The 14,060-nt window shown below is 40.1% G+C and overlaps 1 protein-coding gene across 1 annotated transcript in view; it reads left to right on the top strand.

Moving 5' to 3' along the window:
- The window catches only part of LOC150066334 (serine/threonine-protein kinase 38-like), a 56,082-nt gene that overhangs the window by 23,746 nt on the left and 18,276 nt on the right, over nt 1–14,060 (top strand). The window contains 4 exon segments of the mRNA XM_090320027.1: nt 546–597; nt 7,322–7,444; nt 7,638–7,721; nt 9,894–10,017. Coding sequence (XP_090176153.1) covers nt 546–597; nt 7,322–7,444; nt 7,638–7,721; nt 9,894–10,017 — 383 coding nt within the window.

Genomic DNA, 14,060 nt, shown 5'->3' with positions numbered 1-14,060 from the left:
GTTCGGTTTTTTTTTTTTTTGGCCAGTCCTGGGGCTTGAACTCAGGGCCTGAGCACTGTCTTTAAGCTTTCTCACAGCTAGAGCTCTACCACTTAAGCCATAGCACTACTTCCAACTTTTTCTATGTATGTGGTACCAAGGAATCAAACTCGGGTCTTTGTGTATGCTAGGCGAGCACTCTACCACAAACTCCTTCCTGAGAAACTATTCTTTGTAAACACTTGAATCTTGATTCAGTTTGAAAGCTTCTTTTTAGCCGAGCATACAAAGTGGTTAGCTTAAATAATAAATATATGTCTTTCTTTCCCTTTTTTTAATGCTAGTTCTGAGGCTTGAACTTGGGGCCTGAGCACTGTCCTTGGACACTTTTTGCTAGTGCTCTGTCATTTGAGCCACAGAGCCACTCGCAGCTTTTTCTGCATACGTGGAATCTGTGTACATACTGAGGAATGCAACTCAGGGCTTCGTGCACACTCTGACCAATATATTTCTTAAACAGAAATAAGAATACATGTAAAATTTTAACTGTCTTTTCTTTTAAAAAGGCAGAAGAAATTAGAAGTGGCCATGGAGGAAGAAGGATTGGCAGATGAAGAGGTAAAGTGATGTTTTTATACATGTACAAAAAATAATCCCAGTGATTTTATCAGTCAGCTGGTTTTATAGCTTAGTACTTGTATAACTTTTAATTCTTTTGCAGCTTTAATGATTTCATCATTTGAATATGGGCTTGCTTGTTGCAATCCTAGCCACCTTTATAAAGAGGCAGTATTTAAAAAAATCCAGCAATATATATTTGGTGAATGTTATTTACAGTATTCTTTCTCTCCCCTCTTCCTCTGTCCTTCCTTCCTTATACTGATTTCAGGCTCAAGGAATATTACAAATAAACCTGAAATAAAATGTGCCTTATATATTTTAATAAACGTAAAGCTTTAAAAAGGGAATTTTATACTGTCTCCTTCAGTAACACATATGCTTGTTTGTGTGTGCAATTATGTAAAAAAATGTGTGTCTATGTTATAGTCCTAGAGGGATAGTTCATGATACAATCTTTGCTTATTATGTCCATCCCTAGCATGGCCAAAAATTAAGAAGAAAAGCCAGCAATAAATATGTATACACTGTAGGATATAGCAATCTTTAATAGAAGCAGAAGCTGGAAGCTGGTGGCTCACACCTATTTGTAATTACTCTGGAGGCTGAGATCTGAGGATTAAGCCTTAAGCCAGCTTGGGCAGACGAATCTGTGAGGCGGCGGCCTCCTCCTCCACCTCCACCTCTTCCTCCTCCTCCTCCTCCTCCTCCTCCTCCTCCTCCTCCTCCTCCTCCTCCTCCACCTCCTCCTCCTCCTTCCTCTTCTCCCTGTTCCTCCCTCCCCCTCTCTCCTCCTCCTCCCTCCTCCTCCTTGCTCCTCTTCCTTGCTCCTCCTCCTTGCTCCCCCTTCCTTCTTCTCCTTCCTCCTCCCCCCTCCCTCCTTCCCCCCTCCCTCCTCCTCCACCTCCTCCTCCTCCTTCTGTCATAAGACTTTAACTCAATGCCTGGACTCCAGCCCTCAGTTCTTTTGCTCAAGGCCAGCACTCTACCACATGAACCACCAGAGCCCAACTTGTGATATATATATATATATATATATATATATATATATATATATACACACACACACACACACACACACACACACACACACACACACACATATATGATCTCCAATTAATCATCAAAAAGCCAGGAGTAAGCCAAGTGTTTGTGACTTACACCTGTAATACTAGCTACTTAGGAGTCTTGAGATATGAGGATTGTGGTTCAAAGCCAGCTGGGGCAGGAAATTTTATCAGACTCTTATCTCCAATTAACTACTAAAAGAGTCAGAAGTGGATCTGTGGCTCAGGTGGTGCCAATACTGAGGTTTCAACTCAAGGCCTCATGTCATCCTTTGGCTTTTTCACTCAAGGTTGGTACTCTACCATTTGAACCATACCTTCATTTCTGGCTTTTTTTTTGAGGGAGGATGGTGATGTTCTAAGAAATGAACTTGGGGCCTGTTCAGAGCTAGTACTCCACCACCTGAGCCACAGATCCACTTCTGACTTTTAGTATTGTAGACAAGTAAAAAGCAAAATTATATGTATATATAATTACATGTGAACATGTCAATGTAAGTTGATAGCACTAGTGGAAAGCTGTCCTTAGAATAATTAACTAAGAAACGTAGACTTTATTTGCTAGATGACAGGGAATCACTACCTAGTTGATTAACAGCTTCCTGAGTATACTATAAAAAACAAAACTCTTGGGCTGGGAGTTTGGCCTAGTGGTAGAGTGCTTGCCTAGCATACATGAAGACCCAAGTTCGATTCCTTGGTACCACATATATAGAAAAAAGCTGGAAGTGGTGCTGAGGCTCAAGTGGTAGAGTGCTAGCCTTGAGAAAGCCCAAGCCCAGGACTGTCTTGGGGCTGGGAGGTTGGCCTAGTGGTAGAGTGCTTGCCTAGCATGCACGAAGACCTGAGTTTGATTCCTTGGTACCACATACATAGAAAAAAAGCCAGTCATGGTGCTCTGGCTCAAGTGGTAGAGTCCTAACCTTGAGAAATCCCAAGGACAGTGCCCAGGCCCTGAGTTCAAGGCCCAGTACTGGAAAAAATAATCTTGAGATAGAATTTGTTTTTGAACTCATGTAATATTACAGATAATTAATTCCCATTACGGTATTACATGATCCATAGAATGATGACACTTCCTTTTTGGTATGTACTGTTTGTATTCAAAACTTTGTAAGTATTGTTGATGGCCACATTATAGAAGCTGTCAGATATTCCAGTGTACACCGTCAGCATTGATTTGGTCGAGTCCTGTCTGTAGACTTTTAGTACATGTTCTGAAATGGTACAACTGGGGCTTGAACTCAGGATGTGCTAGTCTCATTTGTTTTTTTTTTCCCACAAGGCTGGCATGCTGCCACTTGAGCCATACCTTTACTCCTAGCTTTTTGGGGTTAATTGGAAGTAAGTCTCATGGACTTTCATGCGCAGGAAGGCATCTTTAGATCTCACCTTTCCGAGTAACTAAGATTACACGTATGAACCACTAGGCTAGGCCTGTACTGTTTTTATAATCTGGAGAGAAAGAGGGGGGGTGATTAAAAATTACCTTTCAAATGTGGTGTATTTATTTACTTACATCAACAAAGCAAAACCTTTTTTTATTTTTTGCTATATTCTTGGAGAACATGATACTATACTGCCCCCATGTGGTTTGTTCAAGTAGTCATAGCCTTAAATTTGAAAACAAAGTCCGTTAAGGCTGCAAATACTTTCGGGCACACCATCAATATCTTAGTAAAAAGAACTTAAAGAAAATTCTTGCAGTTGATTGTAGTTGATGTAGAATCTATCTTAGTTCTTATGTATAATTGTAGCTTTAATTGCATTTTATAGATTCAAAGCCCAGTATAATCTCTCAACACAAACCTAGTAAATCTGTACATCTCTTAGGAAAATGATTGTTTCATTTTAATGTTAATTCTCCTTATTACCTGATTTATGTTTGTGTGTGTGTGTGTCTGTGTCTGTCTGTACTGGAGTTTGAACTCAAGGCTTCATTTAGCTATGTAACTCAAGGCTAGTCACCTACCACTTGAGCAACACCTCTGCTTTCCATTTTTTGCTGGTTATTTGGATATAAGAGTCTCACAGACGTCTCTTCCCAGGCTGGCCTTGAAATAGGATCCCCAGATCTTAGTTTCTTGAGTACTAGGATTACAGATTGTGTGCCTCTAGCACCCAGCTATCATCTGATGTTTTACAAAAAATGTTCTGTTTTATTGTTGTCTAAATTTACCACAGTACTCTTATGGTATCAAAAGACCATTAAAGTTTCTTTTGTTTTGTCAGTTGTGGGACTTGAACTCTGGGCCTGGGCAGTGTCCCTCAACTCAAGGCTAGCTCTCTACCACTTGAGTCAGAGCACTACTTCTGGTTCCCTAGTGATTAATTGGCAATGAGAGTCTCATGGATTTTGGTGCCCAGGCTGGCTTTGAACCATGATCCTCAAATCTCAGCCTCCTTGAGTAGCTGGATTACAGGTATGAACCACTGGCGCCCTGCTATACCAAGTTGTTTTTGTTTGTTTTTTTTTTGCTTGAGCTCAGGGCCAAGGAATCAAACCCCGGTCTTCATGCATGCTACGCAAGCACTCCACAACTAGGCCAAACTCCTGGCCTAGACCAAGTTTTTGTTTTTTTTTTTGTTTTGACATTAAATTTTTTTTAATTAAATGATTTTTGTACACAAAGCTCAATAATACTGAAAAGTCACAGGATACTTAGGGGGCAGTCAATGTGTACATTTTCAAAAGTTAGATATTGTTGTTTTATATGAATTTATAGTATAATCCATATGTTTTCAGGCTTTAAAATAAACTGGTAGTGTTTTATAAGAAATTATAGTATGGTCCAAATGTTTTCAGGCTTTGGAATCAATGTTGAGTGACTTGGAGACAGTAGCACAGGAGTTGGCCCAGGTGTAGAAGGGTAGGGGGAGGTGCAGAGACTGAAAAAGTCATGTTGGGGATGGCACCACAGCCTTGTCAGTGTGCTCATTCAGGTGGCCCTTGAGAGAGGGAGGAAAGGACTTTAGCTAGACCCAAGAGAAGGCACTTGAGGGCCTCTTTTCTATTTATCTCCTTCACCAAGACATAGTTGTCTTAAAATTCCCCTCCCCTACCCCCATATACACCTTGCATTTCTTTGGAGAATCCAAGAATAGATACACTGCAGTACCTTCCAGCACAATAAACACAGCATCATTCCTTGACTAGGGTTCTGAGAAGGAAGAGGAAGGTGACCTCTGCCTTGGTAGAGGCCAAGATTTTATTCTTATGGAAGCAAAACTGGCACATACAGCCCCAGAGATTTCATGGTAGTCCTGCTTGTTGAGGTTCTATCAGGATGGTTTGAGGATCCTTGCGAACACAGGATATAGACAGGTGTCTGTCCCTTAGTTAAATGTTCCTAAATTGTACTTTTTTTTTTGTCAGTTGTGGAGCTTGAACTCTGGGCCTGGCCGCTGTCCCCAAGCTCTTCAGCTCAAGACTTCTACCCTACCCCTGGGTCTGGGCATTGTCCCTGAGCTCTTCAGCTCAAAGCTACTGCTCTACTCCTTGAGCCACAGCACCACTTCTGGTTTTCTAGTGGTTAATGGGAGAGAAGAGTCTCATGAACTTTAGTGCCCTGGCTGGCTTTGAACCACCATCCTTAGATCTAGGCTTCCTGAGTAGCTAGGATTACAGGTGTGAGCCACTGTGCCTGGTTACAATTTTGTTTTTTGCTCAGTTCCAAGTATTTTGTTTAATTTTTGTCAGTCTCTGCGCATTTTCAAACATGAGTTACAAGGACATTAGTAATTAGTAATTGTTTCCATAACTTACTGTTTTGGCAAGCAGAGATTATGTAAGAGGGAGTTCTCTTATTTCCTCACCTTTTAGCTGCTCTCTTGTCCATCTCTATTCTTAAAAGGAAGACTTTATTAAAATTACACACCAATAGAGTAATGTGAAATCTTATGAGATCATTTTGAGGTCTGCCATCTCCAGAATATGGCTATTTAATTTTCAGTCTACTGAATGTCAGTTCTCGGGTAGGTGAAGTGGCTTTTCATACCTCAGTGTCCTCTCTTTCCCTTTATTTTCTCTATTCCCTTTGGCTAGACCAAGTTTTTAAATTGCACTCATAACATTTATTTTCACAGGGATGTTTGAATCTAAGATGTAATGTCTTGATTTCATCATCTTTAACATTGCTAGAGGTATCTGACACTATATTGTATATATGATACATGCTTAAATATCTGAATAATTCACTTAACTCTTTTATAGAAGAAATTGGCAGGAGCAGGGATAGTGCTTATTGTTAATTTCGGCTGACTTAAAGAGCAATATTTCTGAGTCATTATGGACATTGTGACTTTCTTCTGAATCGAGCCAGTTGAAAATGAGCAAATGTCTGAAAAAATTCAGACAGTTTGTATGTTTTCATTCTGTGTTATCTCTACTAGAAATGATCAAAACCCCAGAATTTTTTGTGTGTGTGTGTGTGAGGAAGAAGTAACATTTAAACAACAAAATGTCTATTTCAGTTGTAACCACAGGTCTTTTAAAAAAATGCTGCTAATTAATGCTAATTATTTTATTTCTATGCTCATCCTGGGGCTTGAACTCAGGGCGTGGACTCCGTCTCAGAGCTCTTTTACTCAAGGCTGCTTTTCTACCACTGGAACCACAGTTTCTGGTTTTGGGAATCATAAACCTCAGTAGTTGTAAAGAGACATTTTGGGAATAAGAGAATTGAAGCAAAACAGATATTCTGACAATAAAAATCTATCAGAATTCTTAAATTATTTTTCTAAAGCTGAATTTTGTGTTAGACTTAAATTAGCATATAAAAGAATTATATATGGATGAATTCTTTTTATGAATTATGTTAATAAGTTAGTATATAGATGAAAAATGATTTTAATTAGATTGATCTTAATTAACTGAAACCTCAATTGCGATTGAGAGTAATTAAGAGGAAATATTAAAAAAATGATTCTTGGCCACATGCTGTGTGTGGTCTAGTTTTGTAAATCTTGGGAGGCTTTTCTGAGGAGTCTGATTCAAAGCCAGCTTGGGCAGAAAAATCTGAGAAATTCTTATGTCCAAGTAACCAGCAATAAGCTGGGAGTGGAGCTGTGGCTCAAGTGGTAGAGCTCAAAGACAGTACCCAGGCCCTAAAATGAAGCCCCAGGATTGGCACAAAAATAAATAAATAAATGAAAGTGTAATATCCCAGTCATTTTGGGGTCCCTGAACTCCCCAACAATAGAGGCACCAGCACTCAATGAATGGAGCTTGGAGTCAGTTTAATAGTGCAGTGTCTACTCTTAGCCTTCTGGCTGCTAGAGAGCAGTCCTGACCTCCCGTGGGGATGAGCTTTTAAAGGAGAGCACGCACAGGTGGTCCTGTTCATCAGGAAAACACCACATGCAGGTGGTCAAGCAGTTTAAGTGTTGTCACAAAAAAACCAGAATTAGACAGCTAATCCCGACAGGCTACTACATAAAGAAGTGGGTGAGAGACGGAGGAAGGGAGTATTTGTTAGCAAACACACAGATACATGTTCACATATGTTTTAAGATTGTTTTATTCTTTCAGTGTTTAATAAATACTTGATGGTAAGTAGATTATAGTACAAGTGTTCAATAGTTAAAATATTTTACCTCAGTTTTCCCGTGTTATCTTTATTTTGAAATCCTTGTTTTAAACTGCCTCTTTTGTATAGAAAAAGTTACGTCGATCACAACATGCTCGCAAGGAGACAGAATTCTTAAGGCTCAACAGGACCAGGCTGGGCTTAGATGATTTTGAGTCTCTGAAAGTTATAGGAAGAGGAGCTTTCGGAGAGGTAAGCTGTTTTTCTTCTAGTCACGGTTGTTGAAAGTATGTTATCCTAAAATGTTTTAAAATGTAATTCTAGGAATACTACCAAAGGCAAATTGCTCCTTTTTTTTTTTTTAAAAAAAAAAGGTATCTGCTTTCTACTCTTGAACAAATAGGTGTGAATGTTTTACTCTTATAATATATAGTTTATTTTCTAGGTGAGGCTTGTCCAGAAGAAAGATACGGGTCATATCTATGCAATGAAGATATTAAGAAAAGCTGATATGCTTGAAAAAGAGCAGGTACGGATTGATTCTTTCATAGCTACAGTGCAAAGGAGGAAATTGTTTTAGAGGGAGTGCTTATGTTGGAGTGTTTTTTAGAAGATATCTATTAGGTTATATGCTTTATTATTATTATTATTATTATTTGAGATACAGTCAAATTACATTGTTCAGGCTCGCCTAGAGCCCAAGATCATTTTCCCTCAACCTCTGAAGTACTAGGATTACAGATACGAACCACCACACCCAATTGTAACCTATTAATTTGTTGCAGCCTTCTAATTTAGTGCTTTTTAGTATATATATATATATATATATATATATATATATATATATATGCATGCCTTGGGCTCAAGTCCTGAGCACTGTCCTTGGGCTTTCTCACGTCTAGAGCTCCACCACTTGAGGCACAGCACCACTTCTGGCTTTTTTTCTATGTATGTGGTACTGAGGAATTGAACCCGGGTCTTCATGCATGCTAAGCAAGCACTCTACCACCAGGCCAAACTCCCAGCCAGTTCTGATATTTAAAATATCTTTATATTTATAATCTGGGCATTAGTCTGCTTGGGGTATGATGACAAAATACCACAAGCTGTGTGGCTTAAATAGTAGAAACTTTCTCATTACTGTGAAAACTGGAACTCCAAGGTGAAGGTTCTGGCTTCCTGACTGGATCCTTCCATGGTGAGTATAGGAAGAAAGATTGCAAACACACTCACAGGAAAAGTTCTGGTGTCTTTTCCTAAAGATTGCAATCTCAACCTATGACCCCAGTTTAACCATAATTATTTTCTAACAATTTCATTATTTATTTTATTTATTTATTTGTGGGTCATGGGGCTTGAACTCTGCTTGGACACGTCCCAGAGCTCTTCAGCTCAAGGCTACCACCCTACCCTTGAGCCAAGCCCACTTACTCTTTTCTAGAGGTTAATTAGAGATAAGAGTCTCAGGTCCATTTGTGCCCAGGCTGGCTTTGAACCTTGATCCTCAGATCTCAGGATTACAGGCGTGAGCCATCACACCCTACTTATTTTCTTAGAGGCTCTGTCTCCAAATGAAGTCGCCCCAAGATGGTAGGAATTCACTACCAAAATGAATTTTGGAGTGACTCAGTCTATCACATAAAAGCTTTCTGAAGTAATTTCTTTTTTGACTTCACTGAAAATAAGGAACAGATATCATTCAGCAGCTTTTAACCCTGTCCCATATCAAAGAAGCAGAATTTGTTTCCTGAAAATTTGCTTATTGCAAAATCTTGTGCTGTGCGCATGCATGCACAAATGTACTCTTACCAGTACTAGGTCTTGAATTCGGGGCCTTGTGTTCTCATACAGCTTTTTCAGCTTAAGGCTGGCACTCTGCCACTTGAGCCACACCTTCACGTCTAGCTTTTTGCTGGCTAGTTGCACATCATAAGAGTCTGCTATATTTTCCTACATTGGATGGCTTTGAACTAAGGTCCCCACCCTCCTGAGTAGTTAGGATTACAGGCGTGAGCCTCTGCTACCTAGCGTATCTACCAGATTTTTATCTTCTGTTAACCACCAAAGAGCCAGAAGTGGAGCTTCTGTGATAGAGTGCCATCCATGATGACACAGTTATGGAACAATGCGTAGGCCCTGAGTTTGGGCCACAGTACAGGCCGCAGCAAAATAAAATGAAATAAAAAATTAAATTAAGAAAAGTGTGTAATTTGAGGAAGACCTAGCAGAGTTTGCCCTGATGGACTGTTGAAGAGCTAGAGGATGAGAAAGAATATTGATGGGAAGGAAGAAAAATCAAGGAGAAAGTATTGGGACAAGATGAATTTCCTAGATAAAGAGTATAGATTCTAGCATGCAGCCCTTCTTTAGGTGATATCTTAAGTAAACCATGTTTTATTACCCTGGAAAAGTTTGCAAATATATGTTCTTACATGCTTTTGGTTGGAGTTCATAATAGTGAAATGTCAAAAACCAAGCCAGGTGCCTGTGGCTCATAGCCTGTAATCCCAGCTACTCAGGAGTCTGAGATCTGAAGATTGCCGTTCAAACCCAGCACATGAATGAAAAAGCAAATGAGAGCACAATGCCTGAGTTCAAGCCCCAGTATGGGCATAGGCATGCATGTGCACACTCAGATTGGATGGAAGCTTGAAAAATGTATAATGTGTTACAACTATTTTTTCAACACATTTTCATCCAGGTGGCTCATATACGAGCAGAAAGAGATATTTTGGTAGAAGCAGATGGTGCCTGGGTGGTGAAGATGTTTTACAGTTTTCAGGACAAGAGGAACCTTTATCTAATCATGGAATTTCTCCCTGGAGGTAAGTAACAGTGGTTGACTAGCTAGGTACATCTTCATATGCAATAATGACATTAATTCTTGTACATATTCCTTCCTTTACACAATCTGTCAGGGTTTCTCAGTATTTACTTCCATAATGATGCTCATTTTTACTCTAAATTATATTATTGTGAAGGATTAGTTAGGTCAGCACATTCCAAATTTACTAGTTGGGGTCCATTGTAACCAGTTATCCTATTGTAAGTGTAGTGTTAAGAAAAATAAGCCAGTAAATCAATGGGCAATATAATGTACAGAAGAGATATTTTGGTTAGTTTATATAAGAAAGTTTGAAGAGTTTCCAGCATTTAGGGAAATGCAAATTGAAGATGAATTAAGATACCATTCTACACTCATCAGATTATCAAAAACTTTATAAACTCTCATAATACTGAGAATGGGTGAGGCTGTGGAGGTTACCAGCCCCTAGTAAACTGATTTCTTTTTGTTTCTTCCCTCCCCCTCTCCCAATCCTGGGGACTGAACTGAGGGCCTGGGCACTGTCCCTGAGCTGCTTTTGCTCAAGGCTAGCACTCTACCCTCTACCACTTGAACCACAGTGCTACTTCTGGCTTTTTCTGTTTATGTGATACAGAGGGATTGAACTCAGGGCTTCATACATGTTGTACAAGCACTCTATTACTAAGTCATAGTCCTGTAAACTGATTTCTAACTTCCTTTTTTTTATGCCAGTCTGGAGGCTTGAACTCTAGGCCTAGGCACTGTCCCTGAGCTGCTTTTGCTCAAGGATAGTGCCCTACCACTTGAGTCATAGCACCACTTCTGGCTTTTTCTGAATGGTTTTTTTGAGATGAGAGTCGCATGGTTAATTGCACATGCTGGTTCAAACTGGGATCCTTACATTTCAGCCTCCTGAGTAGCTAGGATTACAGGCGTGAGCTGCCAATACCTGGTGATTTTTCTCTCCCTCCCTCCCTCCCTCCTTCCTTCCCTCCTTCCTTCCCTCCTTCCCTCTCTCCTTCCCTCTCTCCTTCCCTCCCTCCTTCCCTCCCTCCCCCCTCTTTCTTTCTTTCTTTCTTTCTTTCTTTCTTTCTTTCTTTCTTTCTTTCTTTCTTTCTTTCTTTCTTTCTTTCTTTCTCTAGGCCTGGGCCTTCAACTCAGGGCCTGGGTACTGTCCTTGGGCTTTTTCAAGGCTAGAGCTCTACCACTTGAGCCACAACACCATTTCTGTCTTTTCTATGTATGTGGTACCTAGGAATTGAACCCAGGTCTTTGTGCATGTTAGGCAAGCACTCTACCATTAGGCTAAACTCCTGGCCTCCAGTGATTTCTTTCATGGAGAGAAATGTAGAGATATCCAGTGAATCTGATAATGCATGTATCCACAGCCCAGCACTTTGAAGACAGCAGAAAGTTCACTAAACTGGGTGCCACTGACTCATACCTGTAATAATAGCAATGCAGCTAGCATGATCCAGAGGACCTTGGTTTGAAACTGGCCTGGACTGAAAAGTCTGTGAAAACCTACCTTGAAAATAACTACCAAGGGCCGGGAGTTTGGCCTAGTGGTTAAAGTGCTTGCCTAGCATGCCTGAAGACCCGGGTTCGATTCCTTGGTACCACATAGATAGAAAAAAGCTGGAAGTGGTGCTGAGGCTCAGGTGGTAGAGCTCTAGCCTTGAGAAAGTCCAAGGACAGTTCTCAGGCCCTGAGCTCAAGCCCAGGACTGGCAAAAAAAAAAAAGAAAAAAAAGAAAATAACTACCAAGAATGGTACTGGTGGCTCAGGCCCGTAAGCCTAGTTACTGAGGAGGCTGAGATCTGAGGATAGCAGTTCAAAGTCAGCCAGGGCAGAAAAATGCCCATGAGACTCTTCTTCAATAAACCACTCAAAAAAGCTGGAAGTAGTGCTGTGTCTAAAGTGATAGAGTGCTAGCCTTGAGCACAAAGAGACTGGGGAACAATGCTCAGGCCCTGAATTCATGTTCCAGGACCAGCAAATAAAAGCAAACCAGCCAAAAAGCTGGAGGCAGGAGCTCAAGTTGAGTCACAGCGGAGGTGCTTATAATCTGGAGGCCCTGAGGCCAAATCTAGTGTACTTAAAAAAAAAACAACAAAAAACAAAGAAAAAAATAACAGGAAAGGGAGAGAGGGGGGGGGATGTTGACTCCCACATTGAATTTATAATAGTGGAAACTTAATGCAAGATGAATTCCTATCAGAAGATATGAAAATGAAATCCAGCATAGTTACAAGGGGAAATATTTTTACAGCAGTTATAAACTGTTTTGACAGTTAAACCTCGAGTGAAGTGAAATAAAGGAAGCTATGAAATCATACTAATAGTTTGATACCATATATGTAATTTTACTATTATTTTTGAGTTAACATGCATTTGTGATATGTGGGGATTTCATATTGTACATTGTGATATTTTCATACATGCACATAGTACACTTAGAACAAATTCATTCATCCCCTCCACCATATTCCCATTCCTCCCCTCTAATCTCCTCTCCTTTTCCAGAATCATTTGTGAGGTTTCAATGAGTAGGGGGCGGGGGGGCCTGTGTGCATGTGCGCTAATTCTTGGGCTTAAACTCAAGGCCTTTGTGCTGTCTCTGAACTTTTGTGCTCAAAGCGCTCTACCACTTGAGCCACAATTTTACTTTTGGCTTTTTGGGTAGTTGACTGGAGAACAGTCTCATAGATTTTCCTGCTCTGGCTATCTTCAGACCATGATCCTCAGAACTCAGCTTCCTAAATAGCTAGGATTAAGGTGTGAGCCAACAGAGTCTAGCTAATATTTGGCTTTTTAAGCTTGGCTTATCTCATCGAACATGGTGATTTCCAGTTTTATTCATTTTCCTGCAAATGACATAGTACCATTTTCATTTATGACTCAGTAATACTCCATAGTATACATATACACCATATTTTTTGTGCATTTATTGGGTTATTCAGCACAGTTGATGCCACAATTTGTTGTGAACAGAATTGCAGTAAACATGAGTATGCAGTTCTCTTTCTTATATACTGATTTACTTTCCTTCAGATGAATGCCCAGAAGTGGTAAAAGGGGTCATAAGATAGGTTTATTTTTATTTTTTTGCTAGGCTTGAACTCAGGGCCTGGACGCTGTCTTTGGACTTTCTCAAGGCTAGACCTTTACCACTTGAACCACAGTGCCACCTCTGGCTTTTACTGTGTACTTGGTACCGAGGAATTGAACCCGGGTCTTTGTGCATTCTAGGCAAGCATTCTACCACTAGGCCAAACTCCCCACCCCAGGTTTATTTTTAGTCTTGTGAAGAACCTCCATACTTATTTCCATAGTGGTGACAGCAGTTTATATTCTCACCAGCCATATATGAGGGTGCCTTTTTTCCCCATCCATTCCTCTTCAGCATTAGTCCTTTTTTGGTTTTTGATGATTGCCATTCTTATTGAGATGAGATAGAATTTTAGTGTAGTTCTGATTTGTGAAATACAAGGGATGTCAAACATTTTTTTTCCATTCATTAGTCACTTGTATTTTGTTTTCTGAAAGCTAAACATTACCCATTCGTTGGTTTATTTGTTCTTTCACTGCATTATTTTGTGAGCTCTTGGTATATTCTAGATATTAATCTTGTATCCACTGAATAGATGGCAAAGGTTTTTCTCCCATTCTTTGAATTAATATTTTTTTGTGTTCTGTTTTGGTGTGTTTATGTGTATGCTAGTATTGAGGCTTGTCCTTGCTTGAATTTTTCCATGAAAGCTGATGTTCTACCACTTGAGCCAACCTCTACTTCTTGTCTTCTTGTTCTTTTTTTTTTTTGTCAGTCATGGGATTTGAACTCTGGGCCTGGACATTGTCCCTGAGCTCCTCAGCTCAAGGCTACCACCCTACCCCTTGAGCCACAGGTTAATTGGAGATAAAAGTCTCAGAGACTTTATTGCCCTTGGCTGGCTGAGTAGCTAGGATTACAGGTGTGAGCCACCGCACCTGGCTCACTTCTTGAGATTTTTTTTTTTCTGGTTATTTGGAAGTAAGAGTCTCACAAACTTTCTTGCCTGG

The sequence above is a fragment of the Megascapheus bottae genome, chromosome 2 (genome assembly GCF_031878675.1).
Source record: "Megascapheus bottae isolate mThoBot1 chromosome 2, mThoBot2.hap1, whole genome shotgun sequence".
Classification (NCBI taxonomy): Eukaryota; Metazoa; Chordata; class Mammalia; order Rodentia; family Geomyidae; genus Megascapheus; species Megascapheus bottae.
The sequence above is the reverse complement of the archived record's forward strand: the minus strand, read 5'-3'. Positions and strand labels throughout refer to the sequence as shown.